General features: G+C 43.4%; 1 protein-coding gene across 1 annotated transcript; it reads left to right on the top strand.

The window, feature by feature from the left end:
• Positions 1 to 1678: 1678 nt before the first annotated feature.
• Positions 1679 to 25613, top strand: LOC118369748 (ubiquitin thioesterase Zranb1-like). The gene is made up of 10 exons (XM_035754411.2): positions 1679 to 2267; positions 4014 to 5019; positions 11227 to 11414; positions 14348 to 14501; positions 16639 to 16710; positions 17719 to 17917; positions 18109 to 18229; positions 19442 to 19571; positions 23540 to 23769; positions 24044 to 25613. Exons 2-10 carry the CDS (start codon positions 4101 to 4103, stop codon positions 24260 to 24262), a joined length of 2232 nt encoding a protein of 743 aa, XP_035610304.1. The 5' UTR covers positions 1679 to 2267; positions 4014 to 4100; the 3' UTR covers positions 24263 to 25613.
• Positions 25614 to 25630: the final 17 nt, after the last annotated feature.

Here is a 25630-nt window from a genome sequence, read left to right as displayed (position 1 = left end):
CACATCTCTCACTTGGCTTGGACTGAAATGGGTGCCGGTACTGTTTTGTTTATTTATTTTTTCGATATTCCCAGATGCATCACCAGTATGTCCCCCAACACCAAGCTGATTGGGGTGGTGTGTAACCCAGTCACCAGAGCCATCTCAGACTACACACACACTCTGTCCATGAAGCCGGACATGCCCACCTTCGAGGAGTTGGCCTTCCTGAACCGAAGCCAGGGTATGGTAGACACCTCATAGAATGCTATCTGCGTGGGGATGTACATCCGCCCACCTAGAGAACTGGCTGCAGTACATTCACCCCCAGATCCACTTTGTGAGCGGCTGATCACGAACCCGGCGGGGTAGCTGGGCCGCATCTAGGACTTATTGGTTCTCAAACGCATCATCACAGACAAGCACTTCAACCGAACCAAAGACTTCCCTTGCCTGAAGAAACAAGAGAGCAGCAGCCAGCCCCGCTGCCTGGGCAAGTTCAAGGGTAGAACCCATGCGAAGATAGACAGGGAAGTCATTGAGCAGCTCTTGAACTTTTTTATTGGCCTTTTAATATCAAATTCAATGAGATGGTGGGGCAAGACTTCAGGTGGGATTGAGATTCTGATTAAAAAAAGAGTTGACATGTTTATTATATGGTTACCTCAGTGGTGTCATTAAAAAGAGGACACCTTCAAGTGAATCCAATTTCTCTTCATGTTTGAAAATACAGTGCGAGTTTACAAAGGTGTGTGATCTGCCTATAACTTTAAAACCTTTATAACTTCCTAGTTCCTACTTTAACATCATGCCTGTTTTGTTAACCAAATAAAATATAAATATATGCTGCCATGTCATTTAGTCTCACAATTAGTATTTGTAATTCACTAAATTGTGTTTCTACACAAAGGCCTGTTACTTTTACAACACTGTACCTTGTCAATCGTCCCAACTCGATGGACAACAATAGAGTATAGTGACAGCTGAGATTAGTTGTAATATGTCTATCCTGTGCTACACTATATCTACAAATGTGGTCACCCCTTCAAATGAGTGTATTCTGCTATTTCAACCATACCCGTTACTGACAGGTGTATACAATCGAGCACACAATGCCAGTACTGTTTATATTTAAGTGCAGGAGCGTCACAATACTTTTGAGCTAATATTCTGTAAGAGGAACAGGAGCTCAAGCAGTAGAACATTTGATATATTAGATTGCATGTATTTTTTAAGGAAATCATAAGATCAATATATATTTTATCCATATTGTCTTTATTGCTATAATACTCTTTAAAGTCATTTCAAGTTGTTCAAGAGAATTTCCTATCTAATCTGCATAGTGGCAGAGAACATTTGGCCGGCGCCCGTGAACAAGTATAGCGGAGTCTTCTTCTGTGACGTAATTGGGAAGTGGGTGGGACGTTCATGTAAATTAACTGACATGATCGATGCAAAATTTGACAGATGTATTTATTGTTCTGCATATGCTAATGTTTCAAATAGGTTTAAGCCAGGGTCACATTCTGCCGTTGGCAGAGTCGTGAATGCTATTTTGATAGTGCTCTAGAACTTCCATCGATTACTTTTTCAATAACCACAACCACAAAAGCTGTCCTTTACTGCAGACTGCTGCAGTATATTTTTTTCAAAAAGATGACATCATCCTAATGTCCCTTAAAGGTATACAGCTGAGATACAGACATGAAACAAACGCCATGGTGGCGACGGGAATGGAGTGTAAATGTAATTATAGTCCGTTGTTCATAATTTCCGCAAAAACTGAAAATGAATGACTGTTTCATATTTTGACATTGGAGACGGCTGCGATCAAGCTTTTTAACTATTGGCAACGAAAGACGTATCTCATAGGCCAACAGGAGGAAAACAGAAAAACTATCCAATCAGCTTGGCTGTTGGATCCAGGTGGTAAATTCTCCTGCTTCTCTCTGGAGTGTATTTTTTTTGTATTTTCCAGCTTCCACTACGCCGCCATTAAATACCAACAGAACGGTTGTTGGAAATGGGGATTAAAATGATTTAAAGCCCCGGAGAGACTGCAAAGGGACGGGGGGAGGGACGGGGGGGTTGTTGTACAATTGCATAGGTCTCGAAGCACCGTACAAACGGAGAACAGAAAGGTAAATATGAGGATTCTGACCAAATAAAAGCTTGACTTCGGGACATACGGATTGGGTTTCTTTGGGAAGGCTCGAGTGGATAGAATCGGGGACAAGCTCGAGAACGGTTTGGTTGTGCTTGGAAGAGGAGTGTCAACACAGGAAAAGGTAAACAGACGCCCATGTTCAAACTGTTATGTAGTTCGCATGTCACAGTTGTGTCACCACTTTTGTATGATATATTGTTTAGAAACGAAGCTGTAAACAATAACGTTACCTTTAGCAATTCATCATGAATTGAATAGGTAACCTTAACTAGATTATTTTAATATTTACCAACGTTAACGCGTTAGTTGGCTACTGTTCGCTAACTAGAATTTCAACAAATACTGTAGCCCCTAGCGAAGCTAACGGGCACAACATTGTGAGTTGAGGAATCTTGGCTTTCACGAATGTGTTGGTTTTTGCAGAGTATATTGACACACTTATAGAGTCGTCTGCTCTACTCATTGGTGTAATAGTCAGTTACTACGAAAGTAAATGGTAAATGTACTACTGGTTAGTTAACTAACTTGCTAGGTACAGTAGTTAAATAGCTTTCCACCACTACCTCAGTTAACTACGTTAGCTGTCTAGCTAGTTGTAACAGATGCCATGGCAGCTTGCTAGTTAGATAACTAGCTAGGTGACCGATATCGTATTGACCACACTCTCCCTTCTAGTGACACTAACTAGCTAACATTACTAGTATGGCACATTGACGTAGGCACGCCCAACGCAATATGCGGTAGCAAAACTAGCTACCGTTATCTAGTTGTCTTGTTACATTGATCCGTTTAAATGGCTAAGACTCAATGCACTGAGTTGTTTGAAATCAATCAGGTACCAATCCAGGCTGTAGACTGGTGGTTTCAACTTTAAAATGTAGTTCTAAACCTAGATCAGCAGCCTCTTGAAATGTGCGCTGCAACAAGTCAGGGAGTAGTGTTCTGTTGTGATAATAGCTAACATATGTCTACATTGCTTTAGTAATTGCAATCATTCCTCTATATGCACTTTGCAAGGTGTTGGTTTATGTCGAGGAATATTTAAAACATTTTGAATACTTCACCGAGAGTGCAGAGTAGACTGTTTTGCGCTGATCTAGGACCAACCTATCTCGCCCCTATTTAAAACCTTTTAGTTTAATAAAATAAAAACCTTACGGGCCTAGGTCAGAGCTTTGGGGGGAAACTTCTTAACTGCATTAAGGGTCATTATTGGTACACGTTTTAGTTTTGCCTGGTGTTTGGTTTCATCTGCCAGGTAACACAGCACTGTTGTCTGGCACGTTTTCTCTGTCACTGGATATGTTTGGGTGTCTGTTTTAAGTCATAGAGGCAAGTCAAGATTGGGTCGCGGCCTGCTGCTCTTGGCACCTTGCTCTGTGAGTTCAGCTGCACTGAGCCTCAGGCTTTGACTAACTGCACTGAGAATTAGTACCAGGTCAAGAGCACACATCCTTGTAGCTGTTTGAGCAGGATTGATATAAATGCCACGGCTGTTTATCATGTCATGCTCATCTTGTTTGACAGTGTTCAACAATGATCCAGAAGTTTGAAAAACAAGTGTTAATTTAGCTTTCTTTGTTTTTGTGTCTAAAAGTTGAGGTCTCTAACATCAGGTCTGTTACTTTATGTAATAGGCTATATGTAATAATAGGATAGGCTTAGCTAGACTTACTAATGATGTTCATGTTTTTACCTATGAAAACATTTCCTTTAAAACATGACATCAATTAAAGTCAAAATGTGTTCGTTCTATCTGTGATCTTAATTCTCTGTCTCTGCATGATGACAGTGCAGTCTGTCTGTGATCATCAAAGACCACTATAGCTCCTCCTCCTCAACATTTCCTGTGTTTCTGTTTCCCTAGCATCCTGCTTGCCTGTGTGATCTCCTTGAGTGGAGCTGTGGTGCTGAGCCCCTCCCAGCGGCAGCCTCTCCCAGCGTTGGAGCGACAATGACCGAGCTGGGTACCAAGTGGGCCTGTGAGTACTGCACGTTTGAGAACTGGCCCTCGGCCATCAAGTGCACCATGTGCCGCGCCCAGAGGCCCAGTGGGGGCACCATCATCACTGAGGAGCCCTTCCGGAGCAGCCCCGGCCTGGATACCAGCCGCCCGTGGGAACCCCCAAGCCTGAGTAACAGCCCGCCCAAGGGAGGCTCTAGCCTCCTAATCTGCCCGGACTCCAGCGCCCGTCCCCGTGTCCGCATTGCAGACACCCCAGAGTCCCCCTCCAGCAAGTGGTCATGCCACATTTGCACCTACCTAAATTGGCCCCGTGCCATCCGCTGCACCCAGTGTCTGTGCCAGCGACATCGGCAAGAGCAGCACCACCATGGACTGGCACAGCAGCCATGCAGCCCCACTGAGTCACCCCAGACCTCAGGCTCAGGATGCCGGACCGCACCCCCATCTACCCCTACTGACCCCTGCGAGGAATATAACGACCGCAACCGCCTCAACACCCGCGCCCAGCACTGGACCTGTGCCGCCTGCACTTATGCAAACTGGCCCAATGCGTGCAAATGTGTAGTGTGTGACCACCCTAGGCCCAATAGCCTGACAGAACCTATCGAACTGGCCTCTGAGCCAGAGAGCCTACCACCCTCCATACTCAATGAGCAGGACAGGGACAACAGGAGGGGGGGTTTGGGAGGGGGCGGCGGTGGAGTAGTGGGGTGCAGTGGCGGCCAGAGGAGGTCCCCACCAACCTCAAAGAGGGAGGCGGAGGTTAAAATGGACTTTCAGAGGATCGAACTGGCTTCGGGAGCCGGAGTGGGGAGCATAGAGGAGCAGCAGGTGGACTTTAAAAGGCTCAAACAGATAAAGAACAGGATGAGGAGAACTGACTGGTTGTTTCTCAATGCCTGTGCAGGTGAGTCGGTGTGTGTGTGAGTGGATGCAAAGAAATCAAGGTTCTCTCCCAACCCTGTTTATTTCTCTGTATTCCCAGCTGTGGCGAATGAGATGCTCATTATGGTTGAAATACCTCCCCTGTATTTAGGTACTTCTGTTGATAAATGGGAGTTCTCTACCTTGGGTGGAATAAAAATATTATCTCTGTTACCACTGAGCAACAATTAAGGCTGCAAGTCTTGGACAGCAGTAAGTGTTATATTGTACATTTTATGCAGCGATGTAACTGCTTCACTGCTCATGCTGTGAGCAGCAGCAGCCCGTGCAAGCTGAGTGGGTGGATGGATGGATAAACAGTTGGGAACTGCTGTGCTGTGTTGACGAGCTAGAGGTTGAATTCCTGTCCGACTACAGTGCAGACGCACACCAGATCTTGCAACGCCTGGATAGGTATTTACCATATCAGCTAACTGCATAATATGATATAGGAATCTGGTTCTCGACTACAGTCTGACATGGCACACAACCATTGGTTAATGCAGTGTAGTCAGGTAAGCACTTGGCCAGAGGCTAAAGGTTCACTTCCCATCATCCACGCTGACAGATATTCCCGTTTGCTAGACTGAACAGCATGTGCGAGACCACTATATGTATCCCCCAGTCTCTGTCAGGCACAGTCTAGGCAGTCTGTGAGTGACGAGGATACTCGGCTCTCCCTTTCAGAGGCAGCCACACTGCCCCTTGAAGTTAGTGAAGGCAAGCCTCATAATGGTGACTGAGTGGATTCCGCTGCTGCTGTCTGGACTACATTTCAGACAGGATTCCTGCTAGCTTCCTCTCTACTGTTTATAGTGGAGTTGCCCCTCCCAGTCAGTTTGTCTGCTGATACAAATTACTCCCCATAGCAAAGTATTCTTTCCAGTGTCTGAGGTACCCAACTTATTACTGTGACGGGGAAGCTAAGCATGTCCTGTGTGTGCTGCAGGGGAACCCTCAATGTCAACAGACACACACACCCTGCCTTCCAGTCCCAGGGGCTGGTAAACAGTGGCCGCAGCGTGCGGCTCTGGAAAGCCTAGTAGCCCGCAGGCCCTGCACTTAAAATATCTGACTGGTGCATAAGTCAAAAATAAACAGGCATTCACATGGAAGATGACCTTCAGCTTTCTGTTCGCAGCCTGGAGCCCTGTTACGTACACTCTACTGGTGTAGCGTTACATGTTTTTTGTATTCATGTTTAGTTGTTTAAGCAAGCTGGATGTCATGAATCACAAATGAGCCTACATTAGTTACCAGGTAGTATTTTTCACAATGATCCTTATTGGAAACTGCAAGTGCCACTTTCCTCAGTAAAATATGTCATATAATTATGCAGGCTAGGCCTTTGAATGTTTATTTAAAACAAAACTAAGTCTGTAACATGGTGTCATTAACAATGCTTTGTGGGAAGTACCCTCTAAAAATTGCACATGCAGGAGCAGTTTTAGTCATGCTGTCTGTACTCTCCAGAAGCTAGGACGTGTGCTCACACAGACAAGATGCCCATTTGTATTAAGGGCAGTCTGCTTGACTGAGGGAATGCTTGTCTGCTTTACGGCCCACTGGCTTATGCCACAGCAGGTTTATTAGCTGAGTTTTTAATATTCTTTTCCTGAACAAACCGTGCTGGCTGCAAGTGGTCCTTATGATTCAGGAGGTTTTCCCTGACAACCTGTGTGTGTGTCCCGTTTTACATATGGATGGGCGTCTGTTTGACACCTAAATTAATCGATAAAAGGAGTGAATGCACAGAGGCTACAATAGTAGTCTTGTTTGAGTGTGTGAGTGGGTAGATCAATTGAACAAAGAAGAAAAAAAACATTGAGACACTTCAGCCCTCAAGTACTGGAGTTGAATACCCATGGGCTTAGCTAGCACATGAACTAGGCTACATGACTTGGCTGCAACTCAACCTGAAATGTGATATAATTGGTGATTATTGTGTGACTGAATAGGAATTGTTTTCACAGGATGAACTTTGGATAATCCCAACCTTTTCAAAACATTACATTATGTGAAGACTTGCACATGCTCAAGGTGCCAAAAGTATCAGCGCCATAACCTGTTTGGAAGATAATCTATCTATGCTATATGAAAGGCCTTTTCTATGTTGACATCTTATTTTGATTGGCCTATTCCAAGTAAGCACTAAGCAGGTGAAGATGCACTTGGAGACTCTTCTTACATCTGCTGAAACCCTGCAGATATTAGCTTTCCTATTGACCTACATCTCGGTCCAGTTGTGCCATAGTTACTGTATGCATTCAACTGTAGATCAAATCTCTTTTCTTTGGGAGCGTACTGCGTAAAACAGGAAATGTCGTAAAACAGGCAACGTGTGCTGTGTGCTGGCGTGTGGCCACCTCTATTCTGAAGTGCTAGCCTGTTATGTGTCACTGGTTGTCACAAGCTACTGTTATGGCAGACAACCTGTGATGTGTTGCTGACGCTGCCAGTTGGAAATCTGTCAACAATTGGGAGCTACAGTAACACTAGAGGCCTGTTGCTGATGCTTACTGTTCATCTGGGCCTCTGTCTGCACTTCTTCCTTGACAGGCCATTGAGGGCCATGGCTTCTGCTGCCCTGGGATCAATCACACTGACTCCACTATTTATGCAAATTCAATCAAAATTGGTTTCCTCAAGTGTCTCCCAGCTATGTGAAATGGAGATATGGACACATGGGAGAGGACTGGAGAAAAGAAGGTGCTAAGCCTATATGCTATGTGACAGGTGAAATTGTAAACAACATTACTTGCATACGTAACATGTTAAAAAGGCCCCCACCAGAGGCCCCCCATTTTAAACGTGATTCCTGTCCTATAACAGAAATTGTCCTTAAATGTTCCCACCTCCGAAGAATGACTCAGGCTGCTAATACATATTCACGAATTGATGGTGGGAATGTTGTGGGTGATGGAGAAATAACAAGTAGGGCAGTGATGGCTGTCAGTGTAGCTAGCTAGCAATGCTAACCTTATCTAGCAAACTGTTAACTGTTGTTGCAACACCTTATTCAAAGGATTATCCAGCTAGGTTATGGCTGGACGTGGATTTACCATAAGCATGTATGGACAACTTTACCACAGATGGATAGGGGAAACGAGTATCTTTTGACTTTATCTCCAAAGTTTTGGCATCTTCCGTGAATTGCGGTTGCGAATCTGCCATTGAAATAGAAAGAATAAGATGAAGATCCAGAAATATAAATAGCATGGTTCTCACAGCTAGAGGAAGGCTACAATGACTTTGCTTATGATGCATGCCGCAAATGATATGTTACAACTCCCTGAGCGCATCTGACACGAAACAAAACACAAATACTTGATCTAACAACCACATAAGAATCTTGTGGAATCTTCTTTCACGGTTGCCTTTTCCATCTACGCCAATCAAGCAGTGGAGCGTGATCAAAACTTTTACTGTTTTTGTTTAAACGGCCTGTGTGAACAATCTTCGTGAGTTCGCAAATTGGATTTGTACAGGTGACGATTTTGTTTGTTTTAAATCAGCAGTAGAAACCATAACAAAGCAATTCGACTCGCCCCTGTTTCTGTAAAAAGCTAAGACATCCCTGTTTCAAGAAAGAAAAGTCCTGAAAACATGTTGGCTCACTTTAAAAAATAATAATATGGAAAACAGGCTATAGGATGGAAAATACCAGTGTTTTGACGTAGGTAGAGCCGACTAGTAATAGCTTCCTACAGTAAAAATTATTAAAATATATTTACTTTGAGTCAAATATCGATATCGTCCAAAACTAATAGCGCGATATGTAACTGTAGCGAACATTTTGATTAAAACACGCTTATATTTTGGGTTCTGATGGGATTCAACCGTTGAACTAAGCTCTTGAGACATTTATAAGTTATATTCTTCAAGAATTAATGGGAACATATCAAAGTCCAAATATGGGTGTAGCATCTGCTGATTGCCCCTTTTTAATGTGATGGTCATGAAAATATTGTTGGAGTTTTCTCTGTGCAGTGGAAGCCTACTGATCTGCACCTGGGACTAACTTGATCGCTGCAACATTATTGATGTAAATGAATTAAATAGGCCCTTTCCCCCATGTTCTGTGGGTAAAATCAGAGCGTTCATTCATTTTCTATCCTCAATAATTGTCAATGTTCTCCACCCTTCCTAGTATAGAGCAACTCTTTTGTATCCATTTCCTTTGATGTTTTGTATATGTGTGGTAAAGGGTGTGTGAGTGCTACTCTTGACTATGCAGGCAGGCACACCCAAACTAATGGACTGCTGTGAGAAGTGGTTGTGATCCTGTCTCTCTTCCTTTCTGACAAGCTCAAATCGGCACAGTTTGTCCTCCCACTCCTTCTCTTCCTACTCACTTTTTCCTCTTTTGTTCCTCAATATTTCTACTTTTTACTGCAGTTGAAAAACTCATGCACGCACGATCGCTCGCGCACACATACACCCTGATTATGCTGCAAAGCATTGTGTGGCCCTTTTTTGAGTGTAGAACAATGGTTAGCCAGGGAGTAATGTTGTGTAATATGCCAGAGACTGCAAAATGGGTATTCCAGAAATGATGGGAGGCTGGTAGTAAAACTGGAAATGTTCTCTACTTTGATCTTCCCCAACACATTATAGTGTATTTATTTTATTTTTGTCTCAAGTGTTGGTTTTGTTTCAGTACGGTAGTGGTAGTAAAACTTCCCTGGTATCTACAGTGCATTCAGAAAGACCCCTTGACTTTTTCCACATTTTGTTACATTACAGCCTTATTCTAAAAATGGATTCAATAGTTTTTTTCTTCTTCATTGCTCTACACATAATATTCCATAATGACAAAGCAAAAACAGGTTTTTAGAAATGTTTGCAAATGTATTAACTGAAATATGACATTTGCACAAGTATTCAGACCCTTTACTCTGTTGGAGCACCATTGGCAGTGTTTACAGCCTTGCGTCTTCTAGGGTATAACACTACAAGCTTGGCACACCTGTATTTGGGGAGTTTCTCCCATTTTTCTCTGCAGATCCTCTCAAGCTCTGTCAGGTTGGATGGGGAGCGTCGCTGCACAGCTATTTTCAGGTTTCTCCAGAGATGTTCTGGCTGGGCCGATCAAGGACATTCAGAGACTCGTCCCGAAGCCACTCCTGAGTTATCTTGGCTGTGTGCTTAGGGTCGTTCTCCTGTTGGAAGGTGAACCTTGACCCCAGTCTGAGTGTTCTGGAGCAGGTTTTCATTAAGGATTTCTGTACTTTTCGCCTTCATCTTTCCCTCGATCCTGACTAGTCTCCGAGTCCCCTGAAGCTGAAAATCATCCCCACAGCATGATGTTGCCACCACCATCTTCAGCGTAGGGATGGTGCCAGGTTTCAGTTGAACTCTTTGGCCTGATTGCCAATCTTAGTTTCATCAGACCAGAGAATTTTGTTTCTCATAGTCAAGAGTCCTTTAGGTGCCTTTTGCCAAACTCCAAGCGTGCACACGTGCCTTTTACTGAGGAGTGCCTTCAGTCTGGTAGCTCTACCGTAAAGGCCTGTTTGGTGGAAGGCTGCAGAGGTGATTGTCCTGGAATATTCTCCCATCGCCACAGAGGAACTCTGTCAGTGACCATCTTCCCCAATTTCTCAGTTTGGCAGGGTGGCCAGCTTTAGGAACGTCTTGGTGGTTCCAAACTTATTCCATTTTAAGAATGATGGAGGCCACTGTGCTCTTGGACCTTTTTTAATGGTGCAGAAAGTTCTGGGTACACATTCCAAATCATGTCCAATCAATTGAATTTACCACAGGTGGACTCCAATCAAGTTGTAGAAACATCTCAAGGATGATCAATGGAAACAGGATGGACCTGAGCTCAATTTCGAGTCTCATAGCATAGGGTCTGAGTACTTATGTAAAAAAGGTATTTCTGTTTAGGTCTTTTTAAAATACATTTGCAAAAGTAGCCAAACTTGTTTTCGATTTGTCATTATGGGGTATTGTGTGTAGATTTTTAATACATTTTAGAATACGGCTGTAACAAACTGTGTTTTGGCAAGGAATAGCCTACAAATGATTTGTTTGGTAAACTAAATAAGAATTTCCACCTTGTCCAACAAACTGCATGAATTACCATTTGATGGTCTTTTTTATTTATTTTTACATTTAAACAGCATTTTAGAGTTTGTACCATGTAACCCCCCCCACACACACACACACACACTTCTTTCTGCAGGTGTGGTAGAGGGGGACCTGGCTGCAGTAGAGGCCTATAAGTCATCAGGGGGGGACATCGCCAGGCAGCTGACGTCCGACGAGGTGCGTCTCCTCAACCGGTCATCGGCCTTCGATGACGGCTTCACCCTGGTACACCTGGCCATCCGCTTCCAGAGGCAGGACATGCTGGCAGTGCTCCTCACTGAGGTCAGGACAATACACAGGCTCTGCAAATGTATTATCATAATGGTACAGGTCAAGAACTGTTGTCTTTATTCTACTGTACCAGTTGGGCTCAATTTGTATCGTCCGGTATGTAATCACTCCATCTCCAGGTTGTTCGTTTTATATTCAGTAATGTTTTGGCGATACCACATATGCGCTCTGAGGACATATTGGGTGTGATGTGTTGTATTGACGGTAGGCTCTCTTATCCCAGGGTTAGTAAGGGGGTGAGCCTTGGAAGGACCGGCAGGAATGTGTCCCTTTTTTAAATTTGATTTTAATTTGACCTTTATTTAACCAGGCAAGTCAGTTAAGAACATTCTTATTTTCAATGACGGCCTGGGAACAGTGGGTTAACTGCCTGTTCAGGGGCAGAACGACAGATTTGTACCTTGTCAGCTCGGGGGTTTGAACTCGCAACCTTCCGGTTACTAGTCCAACGCTCTAACCACTAGGCTACGCTGCAGGGTCTACCTGGGGCAGGGTCTACCTGGGGCCTGCTCAGAAGGGTGCACTGTTCCAGAAATTTCAGATAGAAATGGATTGTGTTGAACAGGGATTCAAATCAGGCAATTGAGTCTGTTCTACTCATTACATTCCTCTCTGCAACGCTCTGAACATTTAATCTGTGTGCCTGTGGCGTTCTGCATTAGCATTGAATAGCCCCCCGCGATATGCAACTTTTCAGGGAAGTCAGGAACCAATATACTCAGTCAGTTAGGAAAGCTAAGGCTAGCTTTTTCAAACAGATATTTGCTTCCTGAAGCACTAATTCCAAAAAGTGGAATAAGAGCACCCCCTCCCAGCTGCCCCCTGCACGGAGGCTAGGAAACACTGTCACCACTGATAAATCTACTATAATTGATCATTTCAATAATTATTTTCCTACAGCTGGCCATGCTTCCCACCTGGCTACCCCTATCCTGGCCAATATCTCAGCACCCCCTGCAGCAACTTGTCCAACCCCCCCCCGCTTCAGTAGACAGCTGATGCAAAATCGCATCCCTACAAATCAGCTGGTCTAGACAATCTGGACCCTCTCTTTTCTAAAATTATCCGCCAAAATTGTTGTAACCCCTATTACTAGCCTATACAACCTCTCTTTCGTATCATCTGAGATCACCAAAGATTGGAAAGCTGCTGCAGTATTCCCCCTTTTCAAGGGGGGAGACACCTTAGACCCAAACTGTTATAGACCTATATCCATTCTGCCCTGCCTTTCTAAAATCTTTGAAAGCCAAGTTAACTAACAGATCACCGACCATTTCGAATCTCACCGGACCTTCTCCAATATGTGATCTGGTTTCAGAGCTGGTCATGGGTGCACCTCAGCCACGCTCTACGTCCTAAACGATATCATTACCGGCATCGATAAAAGACCGTACCGTGCAGCTGTCTTCATCGACCTGGCCAAGGCTTTCGACTCTGTCAATCACCGCATTCTTACCGGCAGACTCAATAGCCTTGGCTTGTCAAATGACTACTTGGTTCACCAACTACTTATTAGACAGTGTGTCAAATCGGAGGGCCTGTTGTCCGAACCTCTGGCAGTCTCTATGGGGGTGCCACAGGGTTCAATTCTCAGGCCGACTCTCTTCTCTGTATACATCAATGATGTCGCTCTTGCTGCAGGTGATTCCCTGATCCACCTCTACGCAGACGACACCATTCTGTATACATATGGCCCTTCTTTGGACATTGTGTTAACTAACCTCCAGACGAGCCTCAATGCCATACAACACTCCTTCCATTGCCTCCAACTGCTTTTAAACGCTATTAAAACTAAGCGCATGCTCTTCAACCGATTGCTGCCCTCACCCTCCCGCCCGACTAGCATCACTACTCTGGACGGTTCTGACCTAGAATATGTGGACAACTACAAATACCTAGGTGTCTGGTTAGACTGTAAACTCTCCTTCCAGACTCACATTAAGCATTGCCAATCAAAAAATAAATCTAGAATCGGCTTCCTACTTTGCAACAAAGCCTCCTTCACTCATGCTGCCAAACATACCCTCGTAAAACTGACTATCCTACCGATCCTTGACTTCGGCGATGTGATTTACAAAATATCCCCTAACACTCTACTCAGCAAATTGGATGTAGTCTATCACAGTGGCATCGGTTTTATCATCAAAGCCCCATATACTACCCACCACTGCGGCCTGTATGCTCTCGTTGGCTGGCCCTCACTACATATCTGTCGCCAAACCCACTGGCTCCAGGTCATCTATAAGTCTATGCTAGGTAAAGCCCTGCGTTATCTCAGCTCACTGGACACCATAGCAACACCCACCCGTAGCACGTGCTCCAGCAGGTATATTGCACTGGTCATCCCCAAAGCCAACACGTCCTTTGGCCGCCTTTCCTACCAGTTCTCAGTTGCCAATGACTGGAATGAATTGCAAAAATCACTGAAGCTGGAGACTCATATCTCCCTCTAACTTTAAGCATCAGCTGTCAGAGCAGCTTAACGATGACTGTGTACAGTGAATCTGTAAATAGCACACGCGACTACCTCATCCCCATATTATTATGTTGCTCTTTTGCACCCCAGTATCTCTACTTGCATGTCATCATCTGCACATTTATCACTCCAGTATTAATGCTAAATTGTAATTATTTTTGCATCTAGGGACTATTTATTCCCTAGCTCCCTACTCTTCTACATTTGCACACACTGTACATAGATTTTTCTATTGTGTTATTGACTGTACGTTTGTTTGTAACTCTGTTGTTTTGTAGCACCGCTTTGCTTTATCTTGGCCAGGTCGCAGCTGTAAATGAGAACTTGTTCTCAACTGGCTTACCTGGTTAAATAAAGGTGAAAAAATCAAATGTGGCTTTCATGCTCCCTAGGTTGTATTTGCAGTGGGAGACAGTTGTATCATTCCTGTGTCACGTTCTGTGTCTAGGTGTCCCAGCAGGCAGCTAAGTGTATCCCAGCCATGGTGTGCCCTGAGCTGACGGAGCAGATCCGTCGGGAGGTGGCTGCCTCCCTGCACCAGCGCAAGGGAGACTTCACCTGCTACTTTCTCACTGACCTGGTCACCTTCACCCTGCCAGCAGGTCAGCCTCCCTCTGACCTATTATACACTACCTGCAGTAGTTTTATTTAGCCTCATTACTGTGTATAGTTATGTGGTAGTAACTGTTTTGCTGCTCTTCTACTGTAAAGCTTCTTGTCTTCTATGATGGTAGAATGCATGTTTTGTTGGTGGTTGGGAATTGCATAATGGTATGGTTGTTTCTGAGTGAAATGCTTTCCCTAGTACCAGCTTAGGCTGAAGCAGCGTTTCGCAGACTGTGGGGCGCCCACCCCCATAGAGGTAGGGTAAGATGAACAAACACAGCTTAATTATACTACTAGAGAGATACTTACTCACACTTAAATCTTGTGATTGTATTTTTTTAGATTAAAAACATTACTTTTGATGGACTCTCGCAGCATGCTGCTCCACCTGATCTCTTCCCCCTTCTCTCTCCCAATAAACAAACCCTCACATCTGTGAGCTAACTTGGAACAAATTAAACGGTGCAGTCAACTTAAACATTGTCAATTCATAAGCACGAATAAAAATTATAAAGAGAATGATTTTTCCCGAAGTGTGACGATAAGCGCATATTGCGAGTGATAATTACTAATGGTTATATTGTGCTCAATGTTAAGAGTTGAAAGACAACTGTGGCAGTATTATAAACCTTGTAATGTCTGGTTTTTAGTAGGCTGCAGAATTGGAGAAGGGCCTAATATTTCTCTGAATATCAGGCAGTAGGCTCAAGCCTGTTAATCTACTGGAGTCAATCTGTCTCGCTCTGTTCCCCCATAAGAAAAGGGGGGTGGGGGGGCATGACAAAAAGGTTTGGGAAGCACTGGGCTGAAGAGAGATTTTTTGGGGGGGGTGCTTTTTTCCCCCACAATTGCTTAGTTCTAAAAGCAACTGTCATGACAGTTGAAGAGATGAGGGTCTCAACTTTCTGTAGGTTTTCCATTTATTTCTCAACATTGAGTATTTTGGCACCGTCTTACAACCAAAGTAACTCGTACTGCTTTGAGATATGGAGCACAAAGCATGTGTGGACAGTTTGAGGTCTATAGACTTCATTGGATAGTATGCTGGAATGTTAGAGAAATCAATTACATTTCTAACTAGCAGTCTATTGTATTTAGCTTAGTGAGTTGTTTTCACTTCCTTAAATGGAAGTGATATTAGTATGCAAATTAATCTCTATTGAACAAAATAAATCATATTCTGGAGCACACTATATTGAGGGTAAAATGTAACAATGGCATAAATGTCTACCCCAAATTAATGAAAATCGCTGGTTTAGGTTAAATTGAATTATGGTTTCCCATTTGGACATGAGAAATTGAACATCTATCTTCTGAATCATGCGATTTCAGTAGCATTGTGAATTACTTTCTAAAATGATTGCAAATTGTTTCTGTTGTGTGACACGGCGGCAACATTTTGGTGAAACCAAATCATAGGCTGGTGCCACCAACTTAACCAGTGCCACCAGGGGAAAAAGTTAGTCTGGAGCCCTGCATTGCAAAATTGTATTTTCATATGTACCAAGTTTTTGCTAGTGTAAGCAAGGTTGAGTCTCCAACTATTTTGGTTGAATTCCTCCTTGAGAAATATATCCTACATTGTGGTTGAAAATTAGAGCCACAGGGCTGGTAAGCAGTGATGGCTGGTTATGCAGAGTATTTTGGGAGCGTGCATTGGCTTCCGGCCGCTATAGAAGCCTCGCTGTTCTTTTGCACAACGTCAATGTATTCATTTGTTGAGCTGAAGAATAGCCGCTACTGTTGCGAAGTTCTCCGAGCACACAAAGTAGCTCTAGTGTGGAAAGAAAAGGACACACACACAACAAAACATGTTTTGACATTGGGTAGAAAACAGTCAAATGTGGTGTCTGTAGCTTGCAGTGTTGTCAGTTTTGTTACAGTGCAGCTTTGACTCCTGCTAACCTCAAGGGAATTAAACCCAAATCACTTCATCTTGGCTTGATTAAGGTGTGTGCAGGTCAAGACAGATGCACGTTCTTCTCCAAGCTCCAAACCTCATTTCACTATTGTCAAATAAATACTTGCTCTCAAACCTCCCCTTTTTTTGTGAAGTTTTTGGAACTGTATCATGTCTCCCTTGTATTGTGTATCTCAAACCCATTGAATACCACTGTCTGTTTTTCTATACAGATATTGAGGACTTGCCCCCAACAGTTCAGGAGAAACTGTTTGACGAAGTGCTGGACCGAGATGTACAGAAAGGTGAAATTTTGACTGACTTCCTGTACATTTCAGTAACTTGCAATGCCACTTTTACTGAGTCATGTGCGAGACCCTTGTCATAGTCGACAGTGGAGGGCATCTGTATAGCTTCCTATCCCCTCTACTAAACGAGAAGTCTGCTGTATAGTGTTGTATTACAGGTCTGTTCCCTGCCTGCCAACAGTGTGCCTTCCCTGCCTTCCTGTCTGTTGGCCTGCCCTTATTGTGTGTGCTTGCGTCTGTGCTAATCAGGCTAATTGAGTTTTAGGATTTCCCTGATCCCTTACTGAATGACTACTTCCTCCAGGGACGCACACAACATCAATGGGTTCCACACTGATTGCTTACTCTCTCTAGGGTGTCTTATGACCTGTTAAGCTCCTCAGTTTGCAGCACCCCAAGGGTAACACGCCAGTGTATGGGAAAACAAGGTGACTAAAGTCATCTCTATACTCTGCTATCTCTGTCTCTACTATGATGAAGCTGAGAAGGCAGGTGTATCACTCATCCTTACGCTTGATCCCCTTTTTGAAATATCATAATTCCGGGTTCCTTTCCTGTGAAATATCATAATTCTGGGTTCCTTTCCTGTGAAATATCATAATTCCGGGTTCCTTTCCTGTGAAATATCATAATTCTGGTGTTCCTTGCTGTCCGGGACCCTACCCCATTTAAAGTTATGTAAAATGTTTAGGGTTAGTTATGGATCGCAGAGAGCACTAACCTTTCTAGTGCCACCACCTGTCATGTCGGTAGCATCAAGGTGGCCCCTCTATCCGCACCTTGTCTTCATACATAGTGCAAGTCCAGCATCCCAATGGTGTCCTCCTTGCCATCACTGTACTTCCCTATACTTTACACTAACGGTCCCCAATCCAAATGCTCATTGACTTGATTCATTGAACAGGGATATTAGTGCTGGGCTGGAACAAACGTTTGCATGTAAAACCAAATAGTGGTTAATTTTCAAAATAACCCCATGTCTCGCTTTCTCTCTCTCTCTCTCAGAGCTGGAGGAGGAGTCTCCCATCATCAACTGGTCTATAGAGCTAGGAACGCGGTTGGACAGCAGGCTGTATGCCCTGTGGAACCGCACGGCCGGGGACTGCCTGTTAGACTCAGTACTGCAGGCCACTTGGGGAATCTATGACAAGGACTCTGTCCTCCGCAAGACCCTTCACGACAGCCTGCATGACTGCTCCCACTGGTGAGACCTGGGTCTGGGGCGTGGAGCTGGCTGGGGATGGGGAAAGGATGAGAAGGCTATGTGATTTACATAAATAAACAATCATATCATTTTGAAAAAAAGAGTCTCTTCTCATTGCAAAAGGTAACACTCACTTGACCTTTTACCACAGGGAGTTGGTACAGGGCCACTGACGTGTGTTCTGTCTGCAGGTTCTATACACGCTGGAAGGAGTGGGAGTCGTGGTACTCCCAGAGCTTCGGCTTGCACTTCTCACTCAGAGAGGAACAGTGGCAGGAAGATTGGGCTTTCATTCTCTCACTGGCCAGCCAGGTATATATACACACACACACACACACACACACACATTTCATATAAAATGTATTTATAAAGCCCTTCTTACATCAGCTGATATCTCAAAGTGCTGTACAGAAACCCAGCCTAAAACCCCGAACAGCAAGCAATGCAGGTGTAGAAGCACGGTGGCTAGGAAAAACTCCCTAGGAAGAAACCTAGAGAGGAACCAGGCTATGAGGGGTGGCCAGTCCTCTTCTTGCTGTGCCAGGTGGAGATTATAACAGAACATGGCCAAGATGTTCATCGGTGACCAGCAGGGTCAAATAATTATCACAGTGGATGTCGAGGGTGCAACAGGTCAGCACCTCAGGAGTAAATGTCAGGTGGATTGGGGACAGCAAGGTCAAAAGTCATCAGGCCAGGTAGTCCTGAGGCATGGTCCTAGGGCTCAGGTCCTCAGAGAGAGTTAGAAAGAGCATACTTAAATTCACATAGTACACTGGAAAAGACCGGGGAAATACTCCAGATATAACAGACTGACCCTAGCCCCATGACACATAAACTACAGCAGCATAAATACTGGAGGCTGAGACAGATTTCCTTATGCATACAGACATGAAGCTTTAAGACTTTTAGGTGGCAGGACTTGAGTTGGGATCAGCAGTGTACTGTAACATGCAAAATATTAAGAAATTATGGTCCATGAATTATGCCATACTGCTCTGACCATATAGGAAAGAATGAGTAAAGCTTATAGGAAAGCCCCTAGTGTATGAGAGCATCCACTGTTGTGCAACATGAAAGATTCCTGTATTTCATTTAAGACAAAGAACCAACAGAGGCATTTGCCTAAGGTTTTCTTTTAATACTTGAATCACATGGTGTTTACAGTATCGAGGCATGACTGACCAGGTGAATCCAGATGAAAGCTACGATCCCTTATTGATGGCACGTATTAAATCCACTTCAATCAGTGTAGATGAAGGGGAGACAGGTTAAAGTCAATTGATACATGGATTGTGTATTTGAACAACTCAATATTAGGAAGGTGTTCTTAATGTTTGGTATACTTGGTGTATAATAATAATAAAGAATCTGGCTTAAGATATTGCTGGTCGTACGTACAATCAGGCTAGCGTAATACCTAATAACAAGTAATAGCTCAAATCTTAATAATATATTTTGCATCTATACTCCACAAAGGTAGTTTAACATGCCTCTCTCTTTGTGTTGTATCTGTCTCTACAGCCTGGAGCCAGCCTGGAGCAGACTCATATTTTTGTTCTTGCACACATTCTTCGTAGACCAATCATCGTCTATGGAGTGAAGTATTACAAAAGTTTCCGTGGTGAAACACTTGGGTACACCCGTTTTCAAGGTAAGGTGATGTCTGTTTTCTTTGGCCTCGGTCTTAAATTGGGCGGATTTTAAAATTTGTTTAAAAAAAACCTTTGATGTATTAAGCTTTAAATCCTGACAAGCACAAAATCTCTAAAAGTAGTGTTGTAGATTTATCTCTCCTTGTCCAATTAGATTGATGGTTTGGATAATATCTGCTAAATCAGACAAAGCCCTTTTGATGTGAATTAGGCCCAGCACATGAATCGTGGCACAAGGATGATGCTATTTTTCGACTGGGTTTGCGGATTTTGCTCAAATAGTGAATTCAATAGTGAATTTTCCGTATTCAGAGGTGTTTTTGATTTATCACAGCAGTGCGTCACAGATGGAGGGACTAGATCTTTTTTTGGGGGGGGGACTATCGAATAACATTATTTGTATAATTTCGGATCCTTTTTATATTTATATCTCCCACATACACACAACCTTTGGAAGTATTCAGACCCTTTGACTTTTTCCACATTTTGTTACATTACAGCCTTATTCTAAATTGTATTAAATACAAATTATCAGCAATCTGCACCCAATACCCAATAATGACAAAGCGAAAACAGGTTTTTAGACATTTTTGCAAATGTATTAAAAATAAATATCACATTTACATAAGTATTCAGACCATTTGCTATAAGACTCTTAATTGAGCTCAGGCACATCTTGTTTCCATTGATCATCCTTGAGATGTTTCTACAACTTAATTGGAATCCACCTGTGGTAGATTAAATTGATTGAACATGATTTGGAAAGGCACACGCCTGTCTATATAAGGTCCCACCGTTGACAGTGCATGTCAGAGCAAAAACCAAGCCATGAGGTCGAAGGAACTGTCTGTAGAACTGAGACAGAATTGTATTGAGGCATATATCTGAGAAAGGGTACCAAAAAATATCTGCAGCGTTGAAGCCGAGCCCTTTTGTGGGGAAAAACTGATTCTGATTGGCTGGGCCTTCAAGGGCATAGGCCCACCCACTGGGGAGCCAGGCCCAGCCAATCAGAATGAAAAATGTTTTCCCACAAAAGGGCGTTATTAGACAGAAATACTCCTCAGTTTCATCAGCTGTCCAGGTGGCTGGTCTCAGAAGATCCCGCAGGTGAAGAAGCCGGATGTAGAGGTCCTGGGCTGGAGTGGTTACATGTGGTCTGCGGTTGTGAGGCCGGTTGGACGTACTGGCTAATTCTCTAAAACAACATTGGAGCGGGCTTATGGTAGAGAAATAAACACTCAACTCTCTGGCAACAGCTCTGCTGGACATTCCTACAGTCTGACTTACCTAGTTAAATCTTTTTTTAAATTAAGTTAGCATGCCAATTGCATGCTCCCTCAACTTGAGACATCTGTGGCATTTTGTTGTGACAACTGGACATTTTAGTGGCCTTTTTATTGCCCCCAGTACAAGGTGCATCTGTGTAATGTTCATGCTGTTTAATCAGCTTGATTAATGGATTATGATGGATTATCTTGGGAAAGGAGAAATGCTCACTAACAAGGATGTAAACAAATGTGTGCATCATATTTTTAAGAAATTAATATTTCTGGGATCATGAAACATGGAACCAACACTTTACATGTTGCATTTATATTTTTGTGTGTACACAAAGTATGTGGACACCTTTTAAATCTGTGGATTTAGCTATTCCAGCGACACCGCTTGCTGATAGGTGTAAAAAAATTGAGCACACAGCCATGTATTCTCCATAGACAAACATTGTTAGTGGAATGGCCTTACTGAAGAACTCGGTGACTTTCAATGTGGCACTGTAATAGGATGCCACCTTTCCAACAAGTCAATTTGTCAAATTGCTGCCATGCTAGAGCTGCCCAGTCAACGTGAAGTGGAAACATCTAGGAACAAAAATGGCTCAGCCAGGAAGTAGGGCACACAAGCTCACAGAACAGGACCGCCGATTGCTGAAGCGTTTGACAGTCATCTGTCCTCGGTTGCAACACTCACTACCAAGTTCCAAACTGCCTCTGGAAGCAACGTCAATAGGTGGACACGTCTTCAAATTAGTTGACTCGGCTATTTCAGCCACACCCCTTGCTGACTGACAGGTGTGTAGAATCGAGCACACAGCCATGCAAGAACTGTTCGCCGGGGGCTTCATGAAATGGGTTTCCATGGCTGAGCAGCCACACATAAGCCTATGATCACTATGTGCAATGCCAAGCGTCAGCTGGAGTGGTGTAAAGCTCGCCGCTATTAGACTCTGGAGCAGTGGAAATTACTTCTCTGGAGTGATAAATCACATTTCACCATCTGGCAGTTCGACGGATGCCAGGAGAACGCTACTTGCCCCAAAGCATAGTGCCAACAGTAAAGTTTGGTGGAAGAATATTGGTCTGGGCCTGTTTACTGATGGTTTGTGCTGGGCCCTTTAGTTCCAGTGAAGGGAAATGTTAACGCTACAGCATACAATGACATTCTAGACAACTTTGTTGCAACAGTTTGGGGAAGGCCCTTTCCTGTTTCAGCATGACAATGCCCCCATGCACAAAGCGAGGTCCATACAGAAATGGTTTATCAATCGGTGGAAGAACTTAACTGGCCTGCACAAAGCCCAGACCTCAACTCCATCGGGATGAATTGGAACGCCGACTGCGAGCCAGGCCTAATTGCCCTACATCAGTTCCCAACCTGACTAATGCTCTTGTGGCTGAATGGAAGCAGGCAAATGTATACAGTGTTCTTGTCTATTAATGTTATGTATTATGTTTTGTGTGGACCCCACTATCCCATCTTTCCCAGTATATTACGATTTCTTTTTCCATCCTTCAATTTTACTGTGAATCTTATGAGGGTCTTAAACTTCTCTTCAATTTCTATCAAGATTCCCCTAAAAATAAATAATCATGTTTCTTCATTGCAGTCTTCATGGGCCTGACTGTCCAATGCCCCATGCATTGAGCATACTTTTTGTTTTGCTAGAATGTTATATATTATATTTGTATTATAGTTTTAATTGGAGAAGACCGAATTGATGCATTAATTGTTTGGTATATCAGTTCATAAACCCAATAACATGTTATTGGGACATAAAATCTGTTCCCAACTAGCCCTAATTTTATGCAACATTTGAGGGAGTTGACACTTGACTAGAAACCGTCAGTATCATGGCATGATCCTTAGCATTGCATGACCGAAGTCCCTGACGAGATTCCCTAATGTACATGACAGAAGAATGCATGTTTTCCGTAATATATTCCGTCCAGGTTGATTAGTAAGGGGAAGAGGGAGTTACAATTGTTCAACGTGATTGTTCCAATGCTGATACCGCATTCATGTGACTCAAAAACGAGTCAAACAATTCTGCCAAAAATAATCCTACCCCAACCCCACTTCCTAACTATGCAGTGGTGCAGAAGAATGGATCACACTCTACATACTTTTAGAATCTCTCTCAACATATGTTAGCCGTCAGGAGAAGGAGTGTTGGTGTAAAGCAGGTGCCCAATAAGGGCTGAGGGCGGGGTCCACGTCTGTGTACCCTAGTAAAAACAGTCTGGCTTGAGTTATCCTGTGGAGCGGCTGCAGCCATAATGTAAACTCTCTAATGATTGTCTGCCTGTGGTAATGTCATGCTAATAGAGGAATGATATAGGCTACTGTTTGTGTTAAGGAGCGACTGATGGTCGTCCATGGAGGGTGGGAAGGAGAAAGCTATTTAAAAAAACACAATGGCAGACTGTTGCACAGAGAGGGATAGCAACTGTTCTAGACGCTTGAACAGTGGTTTGTGGTTTCAGTTGCGTTTACTTGCACAGGCTGTCTGGTGGGTTAGGAGGCTGACTGAATAATCTAAGGGAAAAAGTGTCCATTGTGTTTGGGAAACTGTTGAGCAATACATGTTCCTTTTCTTTTGGGTCTGATCATTTTTGGTTTGTTTTCTCCTTTTCTGTCCCTTTTGATGACCTCCCTTCCTCATTCATCTCTCCCTTTCTCTCTCCAGGTGTGTACTTGCCCCTGTTGTGGGAGCAGAGTTTCTGTTGGAAGAGTCCCATTGCGCTGGGCTACACGCGTGGCCACTTCTCTGCACTGGTGGCCATGGAGAACGACGGCTTCGACAATCGGGGCGCAGGCGCCAACCTCCACACAGACGACGACGTCACCGTCACCTTCCTACCGCTGGTGGACAGCGAGAGAAAATTGCTCCACATCCATTTCCTCTCAGCACAGGAGGTAGGAGGGAGCTCCCGCTGTGGTATTATGAATATGGTCCTCTGACTGGCTGCTTTAAGAATTTAGTCTGATTCTACTAGTCATGTTGATTACGTAGTTCTATTATAACCTCTGCTTAGTGACTATAGTGCAAAATGTATGTTTAGTAAGTCTTTTGCTGTTCTCGTGAAGTGGCTGGATTGTGAAATGTAATTTTCTCAGTATGAGAGCATCCTGTAAAGGTAACTGAAGAGATATAGTCTCATGGTAGATTGTGTGTGTCTGTCCATGTCAGATGGGTAATGAAGAGCAGCAGGAGAAGCTGCTGAGAGAGTGGTTGGACTGCTGCGTGACGGAGGGCGGAGTGCTGGTGGCCATGCAGAAGAGCTCCCGCAGGCGGAACCACCCCCTGGTCACACAGATGGTGGAGAAGTGGCTGGACGGCTACCGACAGATCCACCCCTGTGCCACGCTCTCCGACGGCGAGGAAGAGGAGGAGGAGGAGGATGAGTGACAAAATCGGGTGTAGGCGGGCTCCCCAGAGGCAGGGGTCCAGCCTCTTATTTTTTTTTTTTTTTTCCCTTTCCTGACACGGACAAACTAAAAGGGGAGGGAATCCTGAGCCTCACCGCACCCTGGCAGAGGACACATACAAATATCTTAGAGACTGACAGAAGAAATGGTCCACTGCTGCAAAAAGACCTGGGGATGATGGGAAATAAAGGATTATAGTATACTAATGCTATTTATCTTTATTGATTTTCTAATGTAAAATCTTTATCCAAAAGTGTAAATGCATGTGGTTGTTTAAAAAAAGAAGTATAAGGAAATATACCAGCATCGATTCAAACATCTTTCTGTTCATTATGGGCACTGACGAAGCACACTTGCAAAATTACTGTTTTTCCAGTTGAAATAGTTGGCTTGTTTTCTTTAATGTCTAGTGACTAAGCCAACATATCTTTGAGTCATGGGACCCAATGGAGAACTGGCTCGATTGTGTAATATGAACTTAATTCTTAATACTAAGCACTGCACATTTATTGAAAGACATTTCTATATGAATAACTGCTTGAATAAAGGTAATTTATTAAGCTTTGAAATGGCAGTTCAAAGTCACTAAGGTTTAGGAGACATATCATACACATGGATGTTTAGTTTACCTTTTTTTCCAACTGGCTGAAATTAAATGTCTTGTTTTTAATTTAATCTCCAAACCAATTTTACATGTTTTTGTTTGGGAGCTTTTGAGTTAAGGAGAGCTTTGATTCTCTATTTTTCTTTCATTATTTAAAAAAATATTTTTTAGGCTGCACTAACATTTTTGCAGTGAGGAAAATAACAACCATCTGTAAAATTTGACTTCAGTTCTCGTGTGATTCAGTATCTCATTTGAATGGTTGGTGATTTTTGGGAGGAGAGAGTAAGACATTCAAAGTCAACATTAAACCAGAAACGCACCAGTTTCTTGTCATATTCTCATTTTTCCTCTGTCTTGCTATTCCTCCCTGTCAAGTTTAACCCATGGTACCTGTGTTATTTTTCTCTAATGTATATGTGAACATCTTGAATTGAGTTTAAGGTCTTTGTGAGAGACTGCACATAAACCAAAGTTGTAAAATCATGCTTTAGCAGTGAAGGAAGTTTCTGTTGGGTTTCCTTGCTGTTGAGTACTGTAACTGTTATTTTTGGTGTATTACAATCTAGTTCTACACATTTTGAGCATCACCTGTATGTTGCTTTGTATTTATGCAATAGTTGCAGATCTATGATGGTTTGTGGATTTAGGTAAAAGCCTGACCTCGCTTTAGCGTGTGTGGCACGGACAGGAGAAATAAAGGAAAACCTTTTTGAATGTCCAATTATGAAGTCTCTAAAACGT

The sequence above is a fragment of the Oncorhynchus keta genome, chromosome 36 (genome assembly GCF_023373465.1).
Source record: "Oncorhynchus keta strain PuntledgeMale-10-30-2019 chromosome 36, Oket_V2, whole genome shotgun sequence".
NCBI lineage: Eukaryota > Metazoa > Chordata > Actinopteri > Salmoniformes > Salmonidae > Oncorhynchus > Oncorhynchus keta.
Note: the sequence above shows the minus strand (reverse complement) of the source record. Positions and strands in the feature narration are given on the sequence as shown.

Bases quoted from the DNA above. Each gene is read 5' to 3' on its own strand.
- LOC118369748 (XM_035754411.2), top strand. From the start codon at position 4,101: ATGACCGAGCTGGGTACCAAGTGGGCCTGTGAGTACTGCACGTTTGAG. The intron at 5,020-11,226 runs GTGAGTCGGTGT...TTCTTTCTGCAG, and splicing joins GTTTCTCAATGCCTGTGCAG to GTGTGGTAGAGGGGGACCTG. The intron at 17,918-18,108 runs GTGAGACCTGGG...TTCTGTCTGCAG, and splicing joins CTGCATGACTGCTCCCACTG to GTTCTATACACGCTGGAAGG.